Below are 27,387 nucleotides of genomic sequence, written 5' to 3'. Positions count from 1 at the left end.
TCAGCAAACTATCCTCAAATTCAGGTTGTTCATATATGTTAGCAAATGTTTTGTAAGGATGTTTTGTAAGGCATAAAATTATTTCTGACAGTGCTCCCAGATCCCCTGGAATTGAGAGTTGAATGTGCCTGGACCTCCTCCTTACAGCAAACATGCCAAAAGAGGTCCAGGAGGCTATTTTATAATAAAAGTCATGTTTTATTAGATTGCAAATTAGTACAAGTCAGTATATCCCAAGGAAATATCTCAGTACATGTACACTGGAGAAAACAGAAATAAACAGAAGTTGATAAGCAATTTCTTTCCTTTTCCGCTGTGGCCTGATGGCCCTTGCATAGTTATTATATGTCCTTTTAGTCCTTATTTCCAGTAGCCAGAAATATGTACTTTTGGGAGGTACTTAAACCTGAGTATGTCTACTCTTTCTGTTATCTTATGTACTTCATCTAGACCATTCTCTTCTGTCCACCCATCCCACCGTACAACCTACAAATCTCTTCCTCTCAGCACCTCTGGGTGCAATTGCCCACAGAGTAAAACTAATACTACTTTCTGATGAAGCACTCCACTCATGGAAGCTATGCTCTCCTGAAACTCTCCCGTAAGAAACATACAATATGCACAATGAGCAAAGATGCAGAAAGAGTGTTCATTGCATATGACAGAAAGCTGCTAAGATGGCTAGGGTTTAAAAAAAAAAAAAAATTGTAGAGAATTTAGCATCCACACATTGATGATTGATGGAATATCTGAACGCATTTCACCTAAAGGAATATGTTCTTGATTTTTCACAAGCCCCTTCCCTTTAAAGCACTTCTTAGTTGACTTCTTAGATCACAAATGAGCTAAGCTGTTGTACCTATCTTTCATTCCTATCTGTCTAAACAATAAATGCCATTTTTTTCCCTGCAACTTCTGGTCAAAAAGAAAGAATTCCATTAATTGGATAATTTCCATAGAAATGAGATGCAACCCAGAATACAGTTCTGGAAAGTAAACCTGTTTCATATCTACTTGAACTGAAAAAGCCACCCCCAAAATAAAGACAACAAGAAACCAACCTCAAAGTAATGAGTCCTAAAGCCCATGAATTAACCAGGAACTCTCAATCTCACCTCCTCAGAAGCTCCTGTGTTAGCCAAACCCTGGCACATTATCTACAGTAGGGCCTGATGTTATAGCTGACGTAGCAGAAAATGAACATTCTGAGTAGATACTGGTGTTGCAAGAATATTATTTTTTGCTGTATCAGCTACGATTGCACAGTAACCATTCCCATTCTGCATTTGGGTAAATGTCAAACAATGAAGAAATATTTCTGTGTGTGTGGAAATCTCAACCTCATTCCATACATTTCAAACATTGCATATCAGTTATTTCTTTAAATCTAAATACTATAATATTTTGGGTCAACAGGAGAAAAAGAATAGCAAGGAGAGAGTAGGAATAGAAATAAAAACCTTCTGAAAGTACAAAAATGGACTAGGGAGTCATAATTGTAGTAAAATACTATGTAAAGTAAATGTTCTAAGAAGTTTTGAATGTGTGATGCTATTTATTCTCCAATCACATATAAAAAAATTATGAAAAAAACTTACCTTCTGGCACCTTGACTAAAGTAATTGGTAATGAATTATGTCAATAAAGAAAAAAACATATTTCTAGATTGCAAGATGTAGAATTGAGGGGGGGGGATAAACAGAGAGTTTCAAATTAAAAAAGTTTTGTAGACTTAGTGCTTTTCATTATTTTTTTCCCACCAAAAAAAAAAAAAAAAAGAAAGAAAAAGAAAGAAAAAGAAAAATGGAATTACCAATCAAAAGATAAAGGAAAAATATTGTATCCAGTTAAAGCAAAACATGCTCAAGTATCAAATATTATCAAGTGATCATATATGGGAAAAAAAATACTGGCAAAAGTTGCGTTATTTATATTTATACTTTAAGGTTCACATTTCTTCCTATATAGAGAACGATAAGATAAATTCCCTATTGAAGGGCAATAGGTGATCTCACTTTGTTATTATAAATTATATTTCCTATTCAGATCTTCCTACATTAAAACTCCAGTGATTCTCAGACCAGGGAATCTTGGCCCAGTATGGGAGTCTTCCAGAAGATGTGGAAGGATTTTTAGTAGCTGTACACCAAAGTATGGCAATGAAAAAGCTGCTAAGTGTAGCTAACCCTTCTCCTTAGAATCAGAACAAAATCAGTGGTGAAGACAGAGATATTTCTTTTAACATTTATAACATTTATGTATTTAATGCAGTTAACTTTATAACCATGGAATTAAACATTAGACGGTATGCATGGTGTCCTTTTACTATCTATATTTTAACATCTGGAATTTCTGAATGAGGATTGTAGCTTAAATATATAAACCCTTGCTAACAGTGAAAGTAGATAAAAATCTGGATTTCAGTTTAACTTGAAGAAGTTTCTAAGTGGATCTCATCTGTCTCAGGATAGGATGCACATCTCATAAAAGCTTGCAGATGCATGAAACTATTTGAAAAGTCATTGTTAAATGTAATCAGTGACTCCTCCAAGAGAGATTTTCCACCTTCATCATTTAGGTCAGCATACCAAATATTCCATGGTTGCAGTAAATTATCCCCATCACTGGGACAAGTAACTGAAGATCAGGTGTTAAATGTGTCAGCTTCCACAGAACGCCAATTTAAGTGAAATAAGCATTACACATTAATAATCAGCTTTGAAGGCTTATACCATAATTCTAAATCTCTTTGCTGTTTGTGACATGGCAGTCCTTTTAGAAATGTCACAAGAAAACTGACAGTTTCATCAAAGGTTACCCAACACAGCAATCCAACTTTGCAATTTATTTTATGGGTACTTATCAGTGGTTATGATAAAATTAATGCAAGGAAACCAAAAAAATAAAAAATAAAATAAAAAAAAAAAAAAAACCAAACCTATGTAGGAGTGGATGTGAAATTACAAATTTCTACATCTAGTTTGGAAAAAGTGGTGCACTGGTTTGATTCACGATAACTTTGACCCAGAAAACATTATACAGTTTTAAGTATTATTAAAATAATCATGTCATTTAAAAAGAAATAGCAGATATTTCCAAGGGCATCAAGCATTTCACCATTAACTTGACATGAATTGATAATTTTGGACAATGAAGAAGAACGTAGGTCATAAATAATAAAGAAAGAAAAGGTCAATCAGAGCCATTAAAATTTAAATAGTGCATTTAACTTTTGTTGCAGAAAATTGCTTTCTCTCATGCCAAGTACTGCTTTGCTCTGGTTCAAGAAAGCATTTATGCATGTGATTAATTTAAAGCATATGCTTACTTTCATTCCTACTCAGCAAAGCACCTAAGCCTATTCTCAGCTTTAATGCAAAGTCTGTATCTTTTAACTAAATCAGGGGCTTTAAAATATAGAGGATTTGATTGGGATTTCCTATGATATTATTTTTATGAGAAAAAATAATTTGATTTTCTGTAAGTGGATTTTTTTCCACTCTTAATTGTTAGTGTTTTCCAGGTAACAAATAAAGTAAAACATATCACGGTGACATTTTAAAAGGAAATTTAAATTGTTTCACAATTTAATTCTTTCGTTACAATCTTAGCTGTATATTTTCTAGGAGACCTATGCCTTTGGGATTATTTTATTTATTATTAAAGAAGTTTATGCTGTTTATACTGTAGAATGGTATTCATATTTATTTTGAAGGGGCAGATTTTTTTTTTGTGAATGTAGTTCTTAACACTGTCTATACTACTTCCTATTATTGTAAGTCACAGGACAAAATTCATTATTAGTATTAATGATCTCATGATTGTATGATTTTAGAGTAAGAATGACATTACATGCAAAGCTATTTCTTATGTTTCATATAGTTGGAGACATTTTGAAAGAGTTCTTTTAAAAACTATGAAAGTTCACCTGCAAATTGTGTCAAATGGTAAAAATGTAAAATAGAAATAATGAAAAAGTTTTTTTAGATATGAAACGTATAGGGAGTATGAACACCATGAATTCACCTTTTAATTAATTATAGGGCCCTGCTTGAGGACGAAGACTGTTGGAAATGGATTGGACACACTGATTTCTTAAGGGAAGGACAACCTTATGGACTGCCTGTCTGAACAAGTGAGCTGGTAAAGTGGGCTTTCAACAAGGATTTTCAGAAGTGGGGTCTAAAGCCCAGAACAGCAAGTGGACAGGGTACATGAGGGAAAGAAATCCAAAAGGGAATCTTAACATTCCTACTCTGAAAAGAGAATATTCAGAAGTATTCCTTGCCCTTATGTACACTGGTGAACAAGAGTTGTGAGGTTATCTCTTGCTTGCACAGAAACGTCCTCCCACATAGCACTTCCACTGAAGCCTATTGCAGGTTTGCCTTTGTCCTTTATGATAATTACACTGAGACACAAAATAAAGAAAATAATTGGATTCACAGTTTCCAAGCACTCAGTTTAATTTTTTACTATTACTATCTCAAGCTAAACAATAAAGTAAAAAATAGGAAAAACTGTGATTTAAAAATTTCCCCAAGTTTTATAGTCAATGAGACACCACTGCAGCTATATTGACAGTTTTAAGTTCCAAGGAATTTGTGTAATTTATGAAATCTCAAGGACAGTAACAAAATTTATCCCACGGAAAATAGCATTTCAAGGAATTCAGTAGAGCAAATGTATTATTTATGAACAAGGAAAGCATTTGTTGCCCACAGGTATTCTTTGATTTTTTAAGGCAGTTTTAATCTTACCCTTACACCTTTAAAATCTGGCATTTTGTACAACTATAAACAGTCATGAATAGTAACATAAATTCCTTGGCTCCTTTGGTAAGTTTATGTTAAAATTAATAATATACTTTAAATATTTTATTTTCAATAACAGATTTCACTTAGAATCACATAGAGAATTTCACTTGTGCCACTGGATGAATACAGAGAAATTTTGTGACAGCAACAGAAAATGAAGTACAATTCACAGAATACACCTCATCTTTAATTTTTTTGCACTATAACATTTTTGTTATAAATACAGACAATATTTTGCAAATACTCTTTTACTCTGTGTATTATCAAAATATTTTTCTCAGTGTTTTTTTTTTTTTTTTCTTTGTATCCTTGCCTATCCATACGTTTTTATTTTTACACGGACAGACATGCTATATACATTACGCAGAAGCTTCTTTTTGGAAAAACAAACCTTTGTAAAAAGATAATCTGACACATCACAGAACATTTCTGTGAATCAGCAGAAAATAATTCAAATATGTCCCCAAAATGATCGCTCCACTTCATCATCCTACTTTAATCTGCACATTTCCTTCATCAAGAAGGCACTTGGTGAAAGAGATAAACAGTAAAATATATTTTCTTTGCACACCAACAGAAAATAGCACACCCTGTCAGGCCTGAAAAGACTTCTTATGTCATATAGGCTATATACACTGCAGACTACATTTAGACAAAAAAAACAAAACAAAACAAAACAAAAAAACATACATTAGCAGTATCTGATAATTACAGTTTCCAATATTATAGGTGTATCTGGTTGGTATAAATCCAACAAAGCATTTAAAAAAAAAATTAAAAATCTAAAAGCAGTGGAAAAATAGTCAATAGCATTGAGTTTCTATTAAATATATATATATGTTAATAAATTCCTATTGCAAATTGTCAGAACACAGATATGAAGATGAACAACACTGGGGTGCTCCAGTAGTGAAATAACTTTTCATGATGGAAGATCTTCTAAAACAATTCCAAATGGTAATTTGTAAAAACGTTATACATACTGGTTATGTTATTCTGCCTGCTTTCAGAGGATTAATGCATTTAAAAATTACGCCTTCCATGTTCATTCAGCAATATTTTTTATTTTGTGAGCCAAATGGGGATACACTATTAAGGATAGAGTTCTCAAAGAAATCTCCGAAATAGTCAGTTCTCCTCTATTTGACATAATCTAGATTATTTGGGGGTAGCATTTCTTCTGAGAAACTGTTTTCAATCCTCTTTACTATGCAGTGACATATTTAAAAGATCAAACGTCCCATGGGACGAAAGTGCATAAAATATTACAGACATTAAATCCTCCCTAAAAATTCACATTTTTTAGATCTATGCCTTTTATTCTACATTTAAATGAGTAAGACACTTGGGCACCAATGAAAAAAACATGTTTAAAATCTGGAGCTGTGTCAAACTGCTGCCTGGGTTTGCTAAAGGATTAGCAATTTGTAACTTATGTCAAAATATCTACCCTAAAGTGACAGAGATAATATATTTCACTGATCTAATTCATGTTAAACACTCTGGCAATGGAAAAAACCTGCATACAGAAATCACAAGCATCTATCCTTAACAGTTAGAAGTTATTATACACAACTGATTGAATTTGTCAGAATTTTAGGAGGCACAGCTTTGCATAACCTTAGCTGTAAAGATCATTAAGATCTTGTGTGAATAAGATCATTAACAACATAATTTAAGATTATATTGCAGTAGTGTGATGGTCAGTAGGTATGAAAGTTCCAGAAACTCCATAAGGGATCTCTAATTAAGAGGTTTACGTGGAGAAGTAGTCTTGTAAGTAGGGGCTACAGAATACAAATGCTCAGCACAGAGGCAAAGGAGTTTGAGCAGGGAACTTCTCTTGTCTTTACATAGCTAGCCAAGACCTTCCATATTCCTCAATTTTGACAGTCTAATCTTTTCTAGGGACTGCGAGGGCCATATCAGAACAAATACAATATAAACACCCTCTCATCTGATGATTACTAACAGTTAGGGGACAAAAGTCATGAAAAAAAAAACAAACAAAAAACCAACAACCTCCTAAGCAGCTAACAGCTGCAACCCCCAGTCAACTCCTCCCAGCTTTATGGCATTCTGCACAGTGTTGCATGGTATGGAATAATCCATAACCTAATTCTAGCCACATGTCCTGGCTCTGCTCTACCCCTGCTGCTGCTCTGTAACTGCTTCTTCAACTTGCCTGGTCTTGTTTCTACAACACAGCAACAACCTGACGTTGCTGTTAACATCTGTTTATCTGAAACCAGGATGCATAGGAAGAGATGGCAGAGACTGGAATGATCTTCCTATTCACATCAAGTTACCACATCAGTGGAATATTTCTTTGTGTTTGGTCTAATAGCTTTATTCCCCTGTGTTGATTCCTTTTTTCCTGGCCACCTGTCTTTAAGCTTCTGAAATACAGGTTTAATACAGTGGAAAATTCATTTCATGTAACTTATCGATAAATAAATTCTGCCAAATTCTATGTGTTGTCATATTTAGATAGAATCCAAAAATAATGAATGCCACTCCATTTCATAGATGGAGAGTGCTGTCAAACAAACTTGTTGTCAATTGCAACATATAAGACTGACTGATAAGAACAATGGTACTGATCCAGAATACTCGGATTTCTCTGAGGCATTTGACTATATACAGCTGTTTGATGAAAGAATCTGCATTGTGAAATTCTTAAGGAATATGAACTGCTGATATATATTAAAATGTAGTTGTTATTAGGTACATAACAATTATTCCTCTTTTACTGAAGATTTCTTGTTGATAAAAAAGATGATTTATTTGTTTTTGTTTTTTGTTTTTATTTATTTATTTGATGGGGGGTCTGGAGCACAAGTCTTATGAGGAGTGGCTGAGGGAACTGGGATTGTTTCTTTTAGAGAAAAGGAAGCTCAGAGGTGACCTTATAACTCTCTACAACCTTTTGCAAGAAGGTTGAGACTTGGCCTCTTTTCCCAGCTTACTAGAGATAGGATGAGAGGGAATGGCATCAAATTGCACCAGGAGAGGTTCAGGCTGAATATTAGGAAAAATTTCTTGTCTAAAAGAGAGGTCAGGTGCTGGAATGGGCTGCCCGTGGAAGTGGTTGAGTCATTGTCCCTGGAGGTGTTCAAGAAATGTTAAAACGTGGTGCTAAGGGACATGGTTTTGTGGGGAAATATTGGTGATGGGTAGATGGTTGGGCTAAATGATCTTGGAGGTGTTTTCCAACCAATTAAGCATCTCTAGAAATCTTTGTCCATCTTCTTATATGTGACTACTACCTATTTAGGTATCTTAACTCAGTATAAAGTTAAATGGAAAAAAAATTGAGCTCCAGAGAGTAGCTTTGAATCAAATGCCAAAATATAAAGATGAATTTCTCAGTGTGATGCTGTGCCAAGAACTCAGCACTTGAGTCTATGGAAAGAGGAATCTCAAACAGAAGTAGGGAAGTGACCTTGCCTCATCAAATAGCTTGTCTGGTTGTAGTGCATGCCCTTCCACAACACTTAAAAATACTGCAGAGTTCAGAGGAAGGACACAAATATAATTGAGGAATCCTTGTGATAGGAGGATTAAGGAGCTATATTTATTCAGCTTATCAAAAAAGTGAAGAGGTAGCTTGATCTTTGTGTATAGGTACTCATACATGGAAAAGATTTGGAAAAGATAATGAGAGACTTTTCAACTTTGCTATCACAGGCATATCAAGGTTAAATGGCAGGAAGCCGATATTAGATAAATTTAGCTTTGAGTACTTGGAAGTTTTCTAAGTGAAATAGTAGAGTTGTCATTATTTGGATTATTTTAAATGATAATGCATAATTTCCTGAAGGTTTTAATTCAATATTTGGGAGAAATAATCCATTCACTATGTGACTGACCACACAAAATGTTCTCGTTCTGGCCCTTGTTTCTACTTATGAAACACCCATTATACTTTTCCTTGTGAAGAACTCAGGGGAAGAGATTTTCCTTTTCTTTGTTACCCTTACCAGTGATTCATATATCCAACCATTCATTAAGATAATTATTACAAGCATATCTCATGAACTTGAATTTCTCACATAGACATATGCATTGATTGGGAAGGACATTTTTTTGTGTTACAAGACAATGTTTATCTTTTCAGAAACAGATCAGAGACTGGCTAGATTTGAAGATGGAGTTGTTCTTTAAACTGGGGCAGAAAATTATTTCATATATTGCTTGGCTAGTTCTTACTCATTTTCTCAGGAATACATAGGTAAGTTGTGAGTTCAGTACAAAATACTTCTTCAGGTTATGGTTGATGTAGATCTTTGTTTTGTAGTTTTTTCCTGTTACACCAAAGCACTTCTGTTGTTTGCTATGAGCATAGGAGTAATGCCACATGATAAATTTTCTGCCTTTTGTGATTTTAGGAGGCATTTTAATTTCTTTTGAAATACACATGTTTTAAGTGTTTTAATTGCAATAAAATGTAGTGCTTCTAGATGTATTGGTGCAGTTTCACAGCCTGCAAGGTGAACATTCAAATTAGATGATATAATCATTTCTGGTTTTAAAAAAATCCTATGATAGTAGTTTTATTACTTAGCATCACTTTACATACATGGACTCTTGGCAACAGTTTAAAGCGAATCTAAATTGTTTCACACAAACTAGAGGTAACGACAGCAATAATTAAGCAATTTCATAGCATTTATCGTTGCAGATTTAATTTCATAAATAGATTGTATTGATAAACATGTTAAGATTTAGTGGATAGGTTTCTAAGTAGTAGCTTTTCAGCCTTCCAAAAAGGATCACTTGGTCTCTGAGCAAATATTTTCAGGGTAAGAATTTGTCACACATTCTGTGTAATGAGGGACTGACCAACACCCTCTTCTGTTTGATCAATGAAACCAGGTGTTCCTACTCCTTAATCCTCTACAAACTGGGAGCTGAGATGAGTAATAGGAAAAAGCATGGAGAGGGAATAACTGAACAAATCATTTTGTTTTGCTTATAGAAAGATATGTCAGAAACAATATCCTTAAATAATATACATCAATCTGATATAATTTTGTTCCTTACCAAAAGGCGAAAGATTTATGACATTACCATGTCATTACCATTATGTCATGTGAAAATTAAACTAAGATATGACTTGAACATTCTTTCTTAACTTCTATGTCAATTTACTTCAGTTTGTTAAAGCAAGAACCGAGGGGCTTATTTTGCCTCTGTTTGTCTGGGGGAAAGTTTATTGCACTGTTGAACCTTACCTTATTTTTGTTCTGAATAGAAAAAAAAGTATCCCTCCCAAAATCCAGTGAAGTATTAAGGGAAACACAGGTTGGAAAGAAGGTATCAATTTATCATTGTTATTCCCTGACTAGCAAAATTCTATTAGGCTAGTTGAAAAAGAAATAAGTTAGTAAGGAGTATGTCAGATTAAGGACACTTAGCGTATGCTCTCTGAAGACACCAGTGCACTTTGTGGAAAGGATGACTTTGTCATAAGCTTCTGAAGTGGAGAAGCACAACTGTAGGCAGTTTAATGAGTTATCTCACTGTGCAGCTTAATTAAAGATGTCAACACAATGTACAGTTGTTCTAAAAGAAAAAATCTTAATCATAGAATTATATAATCATTTAAGTTGGAAAAGATCATTAAGATCATGAAGTTCAACCATCTGTCTAACAATAGAAGTCCACTGCCAAATCATATCCAACAGTGCCACTTTCACACTTCTCTTAAATGCTTCCAAGGATCACAATTCCACCACCTCCCTGGGCAACTTGTTTCTATGCTTGGCCACCCACTCTGTGAAGAAATTCTTCTTGATATCCTATATGTCCCTTGACATAACTTGAGAGTGTTTTCTTGTGTCCTATCACATCATCCGAAAAAAAAGACCAACACCCTTCTCTCCGCAGCCTCCTTTCTGGTAGCTGTAGAGATCAATGAGGTCTCCCCTCAGCTTACTCCCCTCCAAACTAAACAACCTCAGATCCTTCAGCTCCTTCTCATATTTCTAATGTACTGTTGTATTCCACAATTCCTATTCCCTCAACAGGTTTCCCATGCAGAGGAGCCCTCTTTAGAAATCAGCTGTGCCTTATCTCTTTATCTCTGTGCCTTATCTCTATACAGTTTGTAAAAAACAGAGGATGCTACTTCTGCACACGGTTTTCTTTTGGAATTTCCACTCACTTTGCAGGTTCTATGGAGGCTGATTCATATTTTTACCTTTTTTTAATGGAATTCTGATCTGGACTTGTTAAAGATGCTTCATTTATTCATTAATTTGTCAGTCTGGACCTCTAAAGTGCTTCTGGAGCACCACTAAGACCTTCTGCTCTATTGAGTTGATAGATCATTAAGACAAAAAGCATTGACTGTTGATTTATCTGCAGTCTGCATCTTAGTCTAAGGTTCATAATAATTTACCCACAGTATCTTGAGCTGTTCACAACAGTATACGAGTACTTCAGTAGCAAATACATGTACAGAAACAAAAATTGATACTGAAAAAAATTGAAAACTGCATTTCTTCTAGTACTCTTCTGCTACTAAAAAATGGAAGAGTGAATACATATGGAATGGATGGATGACAGATGAAATGGACTGGATGGCAGACTTTTTATTTTATATTTTATTTTATATATGTATATTTTTAATATTTCATTTTAATATTTTTCATTTTCCCAGTGGCAATCAAAAGCAGCAAGCATGACAGTGGTGGAGAATGAAAGCACAGTAATTTATTTTTTTTTACTTTTCCTTCATCTTCTATACATGATTTGAAGAATTATCTCAGATTTGTTCTCACAGAATATGCGTTAAGGATACATTGATTGTATCATGGAAAATTTGGCTTGGATGATATCTGACTCTTGCTTTGTTCACACATTCTGAAAAAAGGTAATGAGATAAAGAAAATTCATATCTGGATGATTTATAGACAAATACAGACGCAAGCTTTTCTAATCTGAATGGCCTCTAACATTTGAAAGTATTTCACAAGTTAAATGTAATTTAATGAAATTACATTTCATTACAAAAATGAAAGTTAATGTATTTCATAAAGATAATAAGCTCCCTTATTGTTTGGCAATTGCTTTGTATTTTGTAAAAATATCTAGTATGCTCTTGGTAACAGCAGCTTAGTTGTTCCTTCTGCAAAGTTAGCACATATTTTCACCCGTTTGTAATTTATTTCTAAATGACAGAAGAATGTTTGTTAATTTGATGAAATGTTTAGAATTTGGAAGGCAACATTCATCAGGGTCAAAGTATTTAGAGAGACAAAAAAAAAAAAAAAACAACTGCTTGTTACTGTCAATAACTACACTTGTATATTTTTAGAAAGGTAATATCTGGCAACAGCTTTACTTAAGTGTACAGCCTGGAAATCCAGATCAGTATGATTTAACTGTAATATAACTACATATATATATGCATATATATTATATATGTATGATAATATAATTATATATATAATATAATATATAATAATATGTTATACATTTAATTTTTCAAATGGGTACGTGGTGTATCTTAACTTAAAGATTCTGATTTCCAGTAATTTCCAAGGAGTAGTGATCCACCAATTAGATAACTAAATTCTGCCTGGTTTTGGGACAAAAGTCTCCTTTTGGTTTCAAATGCTTGTTGATAGGAGCTCAGTTTATAGCAAGACAGCTCAAGCCTGATCTTGATGAGGAATTATAGATTTGTAGCTGAATAAGAATGTAAGACTTGCAGAAGAGGCAGAGTACTCCTTTTTATAAGCTGGCATGTGCCTCACAAAAACATGTTAAATATTGGATTGGAACAGGGATTGCCATACAGCATGAATATAGTCATAAACATGGCTATGGGATATTATCACAGTCCAAAGAAGAGTTGTAACTCTTCATTTGCTTACCAAACATCAATTCAGAAATGGCTGACTTCATGTAAACTTTCATTATTAACCAGTAGCAAAATATATTTTTTCTGCAACATGAAGACTACTGAGCCTGAAGAACAAGAGCCTCAGCTGGACATTTTGTTCCACCAGAACAAAATATTTTGGCTTCTACAGTAAATTTCAAGTGTGAAGGTTGTAGAATATGTAATCCTACTATTTCAATGCCTACAGCTCTAATTGTTATTACCATACACATTATAACTCAAGAACCCTGGTTTTTTTTTTTTTTCCGAAAAGGTCACATCTTGCCTGGACAATTAGCTCAGAAAGTAATACCAAGACTTATGCTTAAGGTAGGAGGCACTAAGCATGCATTTCTTCTATGCATGCATTTCTTCTATTTCTTCTATGCTAATTCCACATGGAAGAGTAAATCTAGCTATATATGCTTTGATAGCTAGGCTTATAGATACAGAGAAGTCTGCTATAACAATTCTTTCCCTATATGTCCAAAAATCTGCAAAGTGTTATTGTTCAAAGAAGGTATATAAACCTCAAATATACCTTGTACTGCCTAGAGACATTCTGTTCAGAAGTTGTTTTTCTACAACTATACTTAGTAATAAAAATGAATTCAGAAAAAATGCATGGAGTATAATGCTGTCATGAGTCTTCAGTGAGGCTGGCTAGGAACCAGCAGTGCCATGTAGAGATTGCTGTATTCCCTAATTAGGATATTTCCATGACTGGACCTAAAGACCTTGGGGAGCAGCTGCCAATCATTTATTATTCTCCTTTCCATGAAAGTCAGACAGAAGGAGATGAGAGCTGAGGTGGAGGAAATTGAAGGACAGTAATTGGAAGTTACTTTCTCAGGATAGTCTCACTGGAGAGATCAACAGAGTTTAAACTGCAATTTTGTAGGACAGATTTGGTTCCTTTACTTTCTGCAGTTACAAGATATCCTTATCCTCCAAGATTACAATTTGCCTACTCAAGCACATACCATGTGTTATTTTTAAACTACTATACGCATGACACCTGTCTTTTTTAATCCTATAGTCAATTTTTCAGATAATGGAAACTGGTATAGCTACTACTTATAGCTCCTGGTGTAGCAAATATGTTTCCTGTATGTCTACACAAACAGAAAAATGGTATTTTTCCCATGACTTCAGTGTGGGTAAAATTTTAGAACTTCAATTTTACATGTGAAAATAATCGACTAAAAGAAGGAAAGAAAAGACAGTGATGTATAAGGGGGGAGTCAAGAGCCACACATTCTTGTATAAAAATTTTGTTTCTCATATTATGTGGCTTTTTTTGTTGATGTTGTTTGTTTGTTTCTATTTTTATCGGCTTGTTGATTAAATAGATTTCCTAAATAAATAGACATTGCTTCTTTTAAACTATCTCAGGAAGTCTGACACAAGGTTCATAATAGGGGCAAAGACATGCAAAGTTTCTTTGTTTTAAAATTGCTTTTAGTTTAGTTCCAGAATTTCAGAAGACAGTCAGATAGTTTCAAATATACGTCCTGTAATGGGTTCTTAACTAATGAACGCTGTTGATTCTAACAGAAGATAATGATGCACAGAATAGACTGGATTCTCATTTCTGGTGTTGTGTGTTGTTTCAGTTTCATTTTTCAAATGTATGCTTCTTTACTCAGGAAGAATTATTAAAAGTTGTACATGTATCTGAAGGAAATACTTTATTATCATATCATATAAGGAGTAGAGTTTATTTTAAAAAATCATACTTGTGTTTAATATTTATTTGAGTCAACTACATATTTTAAATCAGTTCTAGCCTCTATCCTTTGTTTTCCTGTTTTTGATTCTGACCAGAACATCAATAAACAATACTGCAGGTATGAGAAAAGTATGAAATATAGCTTCTATGACTTGCCGGGCACAAAACTGTTAGCTAAATATGGAATGGCAATTTAATTGTGATGTAAAAAAACAGAATAAAACCAGATTGTTTGGAGAACTTAAGCTGAAACTGAGTAATTCTGATATAGAATAACATGGAGTAGGTTGGATTGGGGTGGGCTGGAGTAACATTCACTTTATAGTTGCATACTTAAGTATAAGAAATCACACAAAACAAGATAAAAGTTTGGCAAGAAACAGTAACAAAAAAACATCATCACCATCAATAACAACAACAAAAAAATGTAGTGTATATTTACAGTGTTTCCGTCTGAAATGAAGGTAGCCAGATCATAAACATAATTCAAAGCCAATCTTTAATTTTCTAGGATAGCAGACTTGTTCCAAATTGTGTAGGTTCATCTGCATAAAACTTTAAATATAATGCATTTTCGTTTCCCTTTTTAATAGGTACAAATCAACTGATTCTTCCATAAACAGTGGGATTCCCTATCAATTTTTTTTCCTCAGAGTAGAATAAACAATTTCTTCAGCATTACTAGATATATGAAAGGGATAGTTTTAAGTGTACATTTTCAAAATTGAATTTCAATTTTAATGTTTCCATTTGGATTTCCAAGGTTCACACCTAGGAGTATAATACATACCTTTACCTTATTAAATGTGGAGAAATTCAGTCCCTCAAGAAGGCTTCTCTTTGTTTATTTGTTTGTTTGTTTATTTTTGTGGGGAATTTCAGGCTATACTCATTAATTCCAGAGTTTTTTTTAGACTATACATAGGAGCAGGATATAAGCAAGATCAGTCAGTCAGCATTTATGTGTCCATATAGTAATACATAGTTTACTGGTATAACCTTGACAAGGTTAACTGCCTAAGTATATTTAAAATGAGAGATTTGTGTATTTAGTGATTCTTTAATACTGGTCTAATCTAATGATTTCAAACAGTTAAAATTGTTATCAATTGTTATACTTGCTGAATATAATCAACAATAAGTAGCTGAAATCAATAAAAGAACAATTAAGATATTCCACATTCTGTCTAACTAAGTATGTACAATACAGTACATTATTTCCTAAAACAAGAATAAATATTGACTTGAAGTTCTTTGGCTAATTCTCCAAAATATAATTTCAATCATTAATTAGTTCCCCTATTCTCAATTTTGGACAATTATCACATTTCATTTGGGAAAATGTCTCCTATATGATTTGTATGAGAACTCCCAGCACTTCAATTTAAATATTTATTTTTAACCATAGAGGCTTTGCTGTTATATAGGCGAGAAGAATCATTACTGTAAAACAAATTTCTTACCTCTGATGGATGTCCAACTCTTACAAAAGTACAAACTGGATCAAAAGCTCCTGTTCCACAAGCCAGAAGATGTGTTCTGTTGTATCGGTGAAGGACACGGATGTAATTAGCACATTCATCCTAGTTCACATAAAATATAAACATAGGAAAATCTTAGCATTTCTGTTAAAAATGATAAAAAATAAAATAACTTTTTTTTTTTAATATCTTAAGTATCAGATGATTTTTCATGTTGAGAATTTCTTTTCTGTTATTTATAAAACTTTAGTTTTCCCACTTTATACTACTACTTCAGTCTCACCAAATCCATGAATGAACACTTACAACATGTTTAGAAGGAAGTTTAGAGCTCTGATTTATCACAATTCACTCTAGGCACTTAACTAGTCAGGAGTGATTGAATTATAAAACATATTTGGTGCTTCTTCAACCTTAGATACATTTCAAAAATCTAGATATTTGTTTCATTAACTTTTATTACATGCAGTATGCATTAAAATGAGAGCAGGACATATGAGCAGTCAACAAATGGCTTATTTATCAAGTTAAATGAACTTTATTTCAAGAAAGTAACACTTTTATTTTCTTTTTCCATAAGACTACTGCAAATGTGTGTGTGTGTGTGTGTGTAATGCATTACTAATCAATACTTTTTATATTGTATAGCCTCATGCTTTTTTAAGTTCCACCATTCAAGTCCTCCTTTGAAGAAGAAATTATTCAGTTTCCCCAAGGCAATATCCTGGGACTCATTAGTGTATTTGCAGCTTCATAAATATTACAATTAACAAACTTACAAGCATTGTTTTGAGTTGTGGGGTCATTACAATTCCTTTGCTAAACTAGAAGCAGAGACTGAATAAAGTTATTTATTTTGGGACTCCGCTGACTTGGTTTATCAGGGTTTTTATCATTACGTAGCATTTTCTGTGTGTGAAGGAAAATTCTATTCATTTTCTTTAGTTGTGTGATCTTTCTATTATTCAGACCCTGGATTTTAAGATGTTAATATCAAGTATAAGGCAATTGTAATGAGATTAATCTCAGCTAACTATAGCCATTTTGAAGTTTTTGGTTCTAACCTAAGCTTTTCTTCTAGACTCTTTCAGTAGTCAATAAAGAAGCTCATATATCTCCAAAAAGCAAATAAATTTATCCTAAAATTAGTGTGTAAAAGAGAGTGGAGGAATTTCATTTTGGAAATTTTTCTCTTTCACTCCAGTTTTCAGACTAGATGAGAAAAATCTTGGGTTTTAATGCCCATCTGCAAGAAGTTAATGTCCCAAAGAATAACTCTGTAGTGGAGTCATGGAAAGAATTCACATAGCCACATTAAATTCAAAACTAAGAATCTGCCTTTCTTTTTTCTTCAATCCTTTGCATCATTCAGTGCAAGTGTTCAAATTTATGAAGCAAAAAGAGAGAAAAAAAAAAAAAAAACAACACCAAAACTCATATGGAAAAACTATCCTTTGTAATATGCTTCTCCTTAGCCTTTAAATGAGAGGATATATCATGGTAACTGAGAGTTATTTTTGCCAATAGGATGGTCAACTCGAACATAAGGGTTTAAAACAAAATAATGGGGAAAAGAGTTATCAGCAACCCTGCAAAAGAGTGATGGACAAGGTCAATGAATATGGGCATATAGTGATGTGACAGGAATTGGAACACAAAATCAACAAAAAGGAGTCACTTTCAGCACTTGAATGTAAGCAAGGAAGTATCTACCAGGAACCTTAGGGAGAAACCCAGCATGCTGGAGTGCCTCTCTGTTCCTGTATGATAATGCATGCAGTATGAACAATAAAGATGATGAGTTAGGGATATACATGCAATTGCAATACTATGATGTTGCTGTGATCACGGAGATTTTGTTGGATGGCTGCCATGAGGGAGCGTTGCAATGGTAGGATGCAGGCTTTTCGGGGAGGATAGGAAGGGGATCTGTTGCAGCAGGTGAGATAAAGGGGTGTTGTCCTTTATGTGAGAGAGCAGTTAGAGCGCATTGAGTTCTGCCTGGAGATGGATGAGGAGCCAACTGAGAGTTTATGTTTTATAATTTAATCACTCCTGACTAATTAAGTGCCTAGAGTAAATTGTGATAAATCAGAGCTCTAATCCCTATGGACAGGGATAGGTGACATCATCACTGATACATGCTCTCGGCTACATGAAAAAGTAGAATGAATAGATGAGGCCTTCTGCAGACAGATAAGAACCTCACATTCATAGGATCTGATTATCATAGAGACTAGGCATCTGTGCACCAGCTACTTTTTTATGTGTGCCTGCTTGACCAGAGTGGGGTGGTCATTCACTGAATATTTGAAGGAAGCAGGAAACCTACACAGGCATGCAACCTATTGTATAATTAAATATGTATATGCAAAGGACAAATAAAACTTGTTTAATATCATACGTTTCTGGAAACTTAAAAAAAAAAATTGTTTTTTTCTATGTGATCTTTCACCTGGTCAGGATTTTTTAGACCCACTGAAAAAAGCCCTGAATGTCAGCTGATAGAGAATAAATGAGTTCATATAAGTGGGATGACATCATTTATACATCAGTTAGTACTCAAAGACAGAAATACAAGAAATTTTACTTGTGCTTCACAAATGTTTTCTAACCAGCAGCAGTGGAATGGCAACTTAAAGGATGCTTTGTAATTTTAAAATAGGTGCTTCACTTGGCACTGATGCTGTCTTCCCTCCCTACCCAAGTATGACCTTCCTGTCTTATAGTCCTCTGTTCTGCCTCTGTGCTGTTGTGCTTTTTTATCCATGGTTTCCTTTTGTTATCCACATATCTCTTCGTCTTTGTCTCAAAAGAGCTTTAGAAGGAGAGAGATCTTAGGATTATTTTTCTCTCTGCATGGGTTATAGATTTTTTTTTCTACGCGTCTTCATAGAAATGCCTGACATTTTCTGCAGATAAAAAACAGGATAAGACAGACACCAAATATAGAAAAAGTAATTCCAAATGTCTACGCTTTATCAAAATTATATACAAATTGGAAAAGGTGCTATTCTGGGAACCATCAGACAAATAGTTTTTGCTGCTGGCCCCTCTAATAATATCCTATACACGTAAGAAGGAAGAGATGCATCATGCAGGAGAACATTAAAATAAGTCATCTTCCTACTTCCTACTTAAACAATTAAATATTGTGGTAATCTTTAGGAGACTTCTTGCATTATTAGATCAGTGGAATTTTATTAATCTGAAGTTTCTTGATGTGAAATTTAGTCATAACAACAGAATTTGGTTTTTATTTCTGAATGATTTCCAGTGCTGATAAACTAATTGAAAGGACCAAAAGCTCTCACACTACAGGCCAACAGGTGTGTTTCCTGGCACACAGGATGAAAGTTTTCTGAAACTATATTTATGACTACAATAGTTGAAGTTTTACTGCTACAATATCTACTGATAACCTTATACAGGTTGTAAAAGCTTAGCAAAGTGTCCTGTTGTTTAATATCAGTATGGCTAGTAAAGAATGTGTAAAGTTTCTCAATACTGAAATGCATGTTACATATCGGTCTTGCATAATATCATTTGCACAGTTAGCACCAGATATTTTGCAAAGGAAAATAAAGAAGGAAATAGCATGGAAATAAATAAGAAGTCTTTGAAAGATAATTGATGAGTTGTTTGTTTGTTTTTTGTTTTTTGTTTTTTTTCTCAGAGACTTTATATTGTGAAAAATAGAATTCTGAACTTACAAATATCAAACCGTTGATTTTAAGTTATAAGGCCATTAAGCCAATATTCATTTATGGATATTAAAAAAAAAAAAAAAGAAAAAAAGAAAAGGAAGATGAAAAGGCAAATAATAGAAAATGTTTTGTTTGCAATTTAGCTTCTTTTCAGGTTGAGCAATTGCAGTACAGTAAGTACTGAGCATGCTAATGAAAATTACTAAGGATTCCCTGGAATTAATTAGCTGTACCCATTCAAGTTGTCCCACACATAATTAGGAGTCACACAAGGATCAGAATATTAATTGATATTGTTTGGCATTAAAATATTTACAGCTTTCACAATTTTAATGTCTTTTTCTCAGAGACTCCAATTCTGGAGTCTTGTATTTTATGTTGGTTTTTTTTTTAATTCTGTGCTTTTCTTTTTAAAAATTGGAGCACTTGACTTTCACATTACTTGGAAAATATGGGAAACATATTAATTTTTTAAATTATCACATTCGTCCCAGTGCATATTTGAAGGCACACTGTCAGACTGGATTTTAAAAGATTTCAAATTTTAGGGAATCTCACGATTCTGAGGGGGAAAACTTTACATTACATTGGAACACCTGTAACTATTTATGTATTTATTTAACCCAAATAATATTTTCAAAATATAGAAAATACATCTAATGTGTAGTGTTGAAGGAAAGGTGGCAGGGCTTTAACAGTAGTAAGAACTTCTGGCTAGGGATCATATTAAGTAAAACTGAAACACTTTATATTTTGGATTCATTTAATATGACCATGAAGTTCAGATAATATAGAAAAACACTATATTCAACCAAAGGCATCTGAAAATCTCAAGGCTCCAAAAGCATCCAGAAAAATGCAACGAACGAGTAATATAAGTACAAAATGATCAGTTCTAAGCCAGGTTAGCGTGAGGAGTAATGTACTATGCTGTTGTTTTTATTATTATTGTTATACTATTTTCCATCTGATTCACCTATTCTCTTGATGTGGACATTTCAAGAAAAATTTTTATTGGATCCCAGACTTCACTCTGATTATGTGGTGGTTATCATCAAGGCTGTTTGTTTGCTGTGCTTTTGCAGAAAGCATTTTGCCCGTCTATGTTCCTATTGCTGTTGCTGTAAAACTATCATCATTATCAAATCGGTGTGAGCTCTTGCAGCTGTGAGATTTACTAGGTGTCTTATGTGCTCTGTTTTGATGAGTTGCAGATAATGAGCTTGGTGCACTGCAAAATTATAGAGAGCTTCCATCCAGAAGAAGTTTCATCTTGTGGTGTAAATGATACCAGACTCTGTGGATTGGTGAGCTTTCATGTCTTCTTCTGGGAAATGATTAAAGTTTAAGCATTGAATCACAACAACAGCAGAGCTTCTGGGTTCATTAAAATACAATATTTATATGTCAGAAAAACTGTGGGGCAAAATTACACTTTATAATTACTGATAATTTTGTTACTTTTTTAATGCATTCTAAAGATTCTAAATTTTAAAAGTGATTTGGAATGTGAAAAAGTTTGAACACAGAATGTAATCCATGTGTATGAAAAGAAAGAGAAAAAGAATTGGGAGAAGGGAATTACTAAGGTACCTTCCTTGGTATCATTAGAAAAAAACATTAGGAGAAAGTTCAAATGATCAAAATGTTCATTAACTGTTTATGAGCTGCTTTGAAAAGCAATTAAACTAATAATTTAGTATATTCGTGGTGGTTACACAATTTTAAGCTTCAACACACAATTATGTCTCTGCTTTGATCTGTCTGAAAGTTAGACATTCCTGAGTCCTTGTTTTAGATCAGCAAAAGCTATAATTAAAATATATTTGACTTATAATAGATAATACTTACAGCATCTCTTCCTTTAATTATGCATTCTTCTGCTTGAAGAGGTGTACTAGGCCAATGGATCTGAAAAAGAAAACAAATAAAAATAGAAAATAGTACAATTTGTAGTCTGATGTTAAAATTTTTCCACTGTTTTTCATGCGAGACTCTTTTATTGTATGTTATTACAATTAATCGAGCTTCTATTACGTTTTGAACAGATTTCAAGTGAAATAATTACCCTCTAAATATCTATATAAGTGTATAATAATGTAATAAATATTTTGTATCATGAAAGTTTTGCTTGGGTTAACTCAGCTAAATTAATATTAGTAAACAGAATACAAACAAAATATATTAGACAATTTATATAACTTCAGTAGAAATGTTGTTGATTAATTTTCAGTGACTTGCAACAATTTCCCATAAAGAATTAATTTTGAACTACTGATTTCCTGTTTTAAGTGGCACTTAGGAAAGAAACTGGCTTATAGAAGGCCATTATTTGCCTTCTTGGAGTAAGATCAGCTCTTCCCAGTCTATTGCTGAATGCCAAATTACGCAAGTAGAATTTTTTTTCAGTTATCTATTGTTTAAAATTTATTTTTCATTACAAAAGCATGATTTGTTTGGATTAAAACAATGTTAAACAATGAGCAGACTGGAATGATTATTTCATTTCTTAGAATTTTTAAAAGTGAAAACAAAAACGTTCACTTCCGTGATATCTGGCTTGGCTGAAATCAAGTAAGTGTGAAAAATTGTCTCATCATTAAGACTTTTTTGTCAGTAGTGTTATTGTTGCTGTTAATTCCTTCTTTTAAACTTTTTGTGCAGTTGTATTAATTGAGATTTTTTGAAGTAATTCTAACACAAAAATCTAAGCATTTATGATAAATTATAAATTGTGGAAGTCTACTAGAAAGTGCTTGAAATTATGGAATCATAGAATGTTTTGGCACAGAAAGGACTTTAAATAGTATCAAGTTCCAATCCTCCTGCCATGGACAGGAACACCTTCCATTAATCAAATTGCCCAAATCTCTATCCAGTATGCCCTTGAACACTTTCAAGAATGGAGCATCCACTGATTTTGTTTTGTGTTGTTTTTTTTTTGCCTATTAGTGGTGCAAGAGAATGTTAGGAATGAAGAAACTGAGAAACCACATCATGAATGAAACACTTGACTCTGTAACCTAATATAAAATATATTGTTTGTAGGTGATTATATTTGTATTTGGATACTTAGTCCCAGTGCAATTAAAAATATTTTATATGCATATTCTCCACTTTTAATGGGTGCTGAATTAGATTCATAAACACAATTAAGGGAGAGACAAAACTCCAGGATATAACTCAATTTTCACCCCTTGTCTGAAAGTTTGACAAGTGGCTGCAGAGTAAGCAACAAGGCTTTGTTCCATAGCATACTCTGAAGAGAAGTGGGGGATGTGTGCCTCTTGCAGAGGTGAAGGGCTTTGTCTCCTGAGTGAATTGCTCTCATCAAAAGGCTCATGAGCAGCAGGAGCTATCCTATATCTCTATATCTACCACTTCTACTGTGGATCTGCTTTCTAAAACTGCCTCCTGCACATTGTCTTCTACAAATGAAATCCTGTTTCTGTTGTTGGCTTCAGCCATTGCATTGCCTATTGGGATACATATCATAGCTTGTTGTAGCTGAAGGTGCCTAATGAAAGGATAAATATAAGGGATCATCTCTGTACCTTTTCCAGAAGGTGAGAAGAGGTGTAGAAATCTATCTTAGATGCCTATAGCCATTTAACTATGTCTAAGCCAAACCAATGTTTATAGCCCAAAATAGCTCCTTACAAGGCTTATGAGTCTCAGTACAAATAGGCATTAAGATCGTCAAAATTCTTATAGACTACAGGCTAAAAGAAACTGACTTTTCTGTCATAGGAAATTAAAAAAAAAAAAAAAAAAAACTGAAAAAAGCTAATTTATTTATTTTAATCCTGAAAACAGAAAAGCTGTTTGGTCTGTCTGCTATGATCATTTGCAAAGAAATTGACAGTAAATGGCTCAAGATAGTAACACTATATTAAAGGATATTTGTGTTATTATTTCATTTTTCCTTTTTTTGGGATAAATGGGATGTTTGTGCTGCATGGATATCCAGATATTAGCCAGCTGTAATGGTAGCCTTTAACTTGCCACATGTATGTTTTCCTAATGTTTATGCTTTAGTGTTATGAAAACTACCAACCTTATCTCTGAGTTGGTTCTTTGCCAGAATTAAAATCTTTTGGCAAACTGATGGTATCAAGTGTTGGGAAATTTTTGTGTGCATCTAGACTGGAATAACGTCATACTAACATAGATTTCACAGGGCTGCAAACTTGATCTTTTGCTTGGACAAAACTATTCAAAACTTGTCAGCACTGCAGACTACTGTGAAGTAAATTTTTAAATTGCTTGTTTAATGATAGTTTCTCATCTTGCACTACAAAACTATTATCCTTGGGAACTGGATGGTATAATTCTATCACTGTATTGAAGGAAAAAAAGTTATGTTTTTTTTTCTTTATAGACAAAAAAGAAAAAAAAAAGAAATCATAGGGCAGTACAAATGATAGCTACTGAGTAAATTCAGAGAGGAATCAAAATTTAATTGGATCTGGAATCCTAATTAGTATCTCCAAATAGCTTTCCTGTTCAGTCACTAGTCTCGAAAAACAAGATAGCATGCCTAATGAAAGCTAATTTCAGGAAACTATATGAACTTTATAGCATTGTTAGCTACAATGGACTACTGTGTGAGCTAGTCTGAACTCTAGAATATTGCAGAGCAATTAAGCAATTCAACCTTCCAGTCATTGTCTTGAATTAGTAAATTGTGCTTAATGAACAGATAGATTGTTTTTGTCTGAGACACAAATTCTGAAAAAAATAACTGCTTTTGTGTGGTAGATGTTACTTGTATCGACATACATATCATCTTAACTCTCGGGAATTAATTCCAGGGAATAATCAAGTTCGCTGCTAAATCATGTACTTCTTATTTCCATTTTTATATTTTCCTGTGATATTCAAAGGAGATGCAAGCAATGCCTGCTCTTGCAGCCTGGTGTTCTGGCAACCAGCTCTGAAGTGAAAATACAGATAGCTCTACCAGAGGTAAGAAAGGCATTATATATTGTGGAGATTCTATTGCATTTTGCAGTGTCTATATAAATCCTAATCTGAAGTTATCTCATAATGGACCAGAAACTGTACATTGAAAGCTGTCTGCACAAGCTTATGCAGGAATGCTTGTCTTAATAGCAAGCCCTTTGTGAACACTTTGAAGAAGAAGCTATGATAAACAGCTATCTGTAAAGAGTTTTTGGACAAATAGGGAATGCATTTTAATTTCCTTTCTACAAGAGAATAAGTAGAATCAACAGTTATCCTTCTCTGTGAGCTCTTAGATCACTCGCAGTGAGCTACTAGCATTGATTCATTTGCTGTCGAAAAGACCTGCTCTGGTCATCAATAAAATTAACTTTTTAAAATTCGCACCAGATATCAAATAAGTTCTCTATCAGCTTGTTACATCATTACAGGACTTAAATACTTTGGATCAAATCCCAAATATGTTTAATGTTTGATTCTAAAAGTGGTGTGAAAAAAAATTATATCTGGAGAGAAAGCAAAGGTCATATGGAGGGAACTCTGAAGATTTGCCTTTACACATGATTTCAAGTACTTGTCTGGCTTTAATTCTCTGTAAATACTAATATCCACATTTCATAGACAGTAGCTTTGTTTCAAGAGCTAGTGGTAAGGCATACTAAACACTGTCAGCAAGATAATTTCTGAATATCATAAGCAAAGAGAGAAACAGCTAATGCAAACAAATACAAATAAAAACAAATACAAAGTAGGCGAAAGAAATATGACAGGTGAAGAACTGAGATACATAGAAGGACTATGCCATGGTTGAAATCTCTACTCTGAACTCCAGATTTCCCAGACAGTGCAACAGGAATAGTTTTCTTCTCTGAGAAATATTTTCCATTTGCACTCATCTTTTCTTTAATGTGTATTAATGCTACTCTGAACAATATGTGCCTAATATAATTTTGGTAGGTATATACACAAACAATTAATAGTATACCAAAAGAAACCTATGATCTATCTTTCAGAGTGCTTCTTCATGTATGACAGCTGAACTGTGCTGAACCTTAAGAAACTTAAATCGGTTTATTAAATGCAGATTTATAGGATACATATCTCATATAAAATGAGTTTGTTGGAAATGCTGGATTATTTTGGCAGACAATAATTCCCAAAGAAAAGGCAATTTATATCCACCCAGCATTTTGTTGTTTTCTTTTGGAGAACTCCTAATAATCTTGCTAGAACTATCTGAGGAACTGCAGGGTCATTTTGTGGCAGAAGAGATATATTTCTGACTGGGAGTGGGGTTTAGTTTGGTTTTTAGACTGCATGTTCATATTATAAATTGTAGAAAATATTATGCCAGTGGATTAAAACACATCAACTACTTTCTGGAATGCAGAAAAAAAAAAAGATCAATGAAGTCTACCCAAAGATGCCAAATATCTGAAACAAATATGCCTTGCATCCTAGAGAGAGAATAAAACCCAGAAACTTGCCTCCTTCTTATATTTTTGGTAGGTTATAACTGGTATCTTAGATTAAGTAAACTAAAATCTTCAGTTGGAAAAAAAAAAAGGTCAAAGGCTAACCAATACATAGTTAAAGGAAGCTTAATATAAAACTTTGATAATAATGAATCAACATATCTCTTTTTTTCCCCTAAGAACTTTCCCTAGCATATCTCATTAATTAAGCTTTAATATAACATAAATGTTTCATTCTAGACTTTTCCTGATATCGCAGTGGGATACTTAAATTTTCCCTAGTTATTGCTGAATGAGATCTGTGCTGAGTAAACGTTGGGAAAAGAGAAAAGGAATATGACAAGGGAGCTGAGACCCAGTGAGGTCACGTTTCCAAATGTGTAAGGTCAAGCTCCATTTATTCCAGTGTCTCGTCTTTTGCACATCATAAAAGCAGGCATGCAGAGCTTCCATTAATTTTCATGTCCTGCGCACAGGTCTCAAGACTGAGAATATAGTTTCAGAGTAAAGAGCTGATCTTCTATCTAAAAACAACAAGAAATAGTGTAACAAATTTAAGAGTGTATCCAGATGATACAATGGTGGTTTGTCAGAAGTGTAAAAAATTGTATCCTATCATCTTTCTTCATACAGATTTACTACCAAATGGGAAAGAAGAGGAGGGAAGAAAAGCTCATTTTTATAAAAATAGCTGCTTCTTGAATGTCTTTACATCCCTGACCTCTAATATAATGTCACAGGATGTTAATAATTTTTACCAAATGGAAAAGGAATTTATTTATACCTCACTGTGCAGGAACACAGCTCAGTATGTAGTAGTGCACTCTGAGAAGTTAAAAAGTATCGTTTTAATATATTTTATTAACTGTTTATAAAAAGGATAAAACATATTCTTTCACAGTCATGGAGCAAATGGAGATAAAAAAAGGCCACTTAGTGCAAAGCTGACCAGGGTGTTGGCATGATAATATGTTATTCACTTACAAGTAGGAGAAAAAAATAAAAGAATTTGATACACAAGTCTAGTGATCATTGGAGTACTAAGATTAACAAAAGTCATTTTTCTCTAGAGTACTTTATTTACTTGCATTTTCATTCATTTAATCATTTGAGAATGAATGAAAATATATCAACTCATGGAAGAAATTTTAAAAACCAGGAAAACTAAAGTATTTCAAAGTATCTTTTATTCTTAGTCAGCATGATTGTGGAAGGAGTAGTGGTCCCACAACCTCACTGCACCACCACATGCCTCCAGTCCTAGCTACCAAGTGCAGAAGGAAGCCAGGGCCCACATCAACAAATACTCAAATCTC

At 33.5% G+C, this 27,387-nt stretch overlaps 1 protein-coding gene across 1 annotated transcript in view; it reads right to left on the bottom strand.

The window, feature by feature from the left end:
* Positions 1 to 27,387, bottom strand: part of SEMA3E (semaphorin 3E) — a 130,270-nt gene that overhangs the window by 38,036 nt on the left and 64,847 nt on the right. The window contains exons 3-4 of the mRNA XM_085216357.1: positions 21,483 to 21,542; positions 15,907 to 16,026 (exon numbers count right to left, since the gene is read on the bottom strand). Coding sequence (XP_085072483.1) covers positions 15,907 to 16,026; positions 21,483 to 21,542 — 180 coding nt within the window. The remainder of the gene's footprint in view (positions 1 to 15,906; positions 16,027 to 21,482; positions 21,543 to 27,387) is intronic.

The sequence above is a fragment of the Meleagris gallopavo genome, chromosome 1, assembly GCF_905368555.1.
Source record: "Meleagris gallopavo chromosome 1, MGAL_WU_HG_1.1, whole genome shotgun sequence".
NCBI classification, from domain to species: domain Eukaryota; kingdom Metazoa; phylum Chordata; class Aves; order Galliformes; family Phasianidae; genus Meleagris; species Meleagris gallopavo.
Note: the sequence above shows the minus strand (reverse complement) of the source record. Positions and strands in the feature narration are given on the sequence as shown.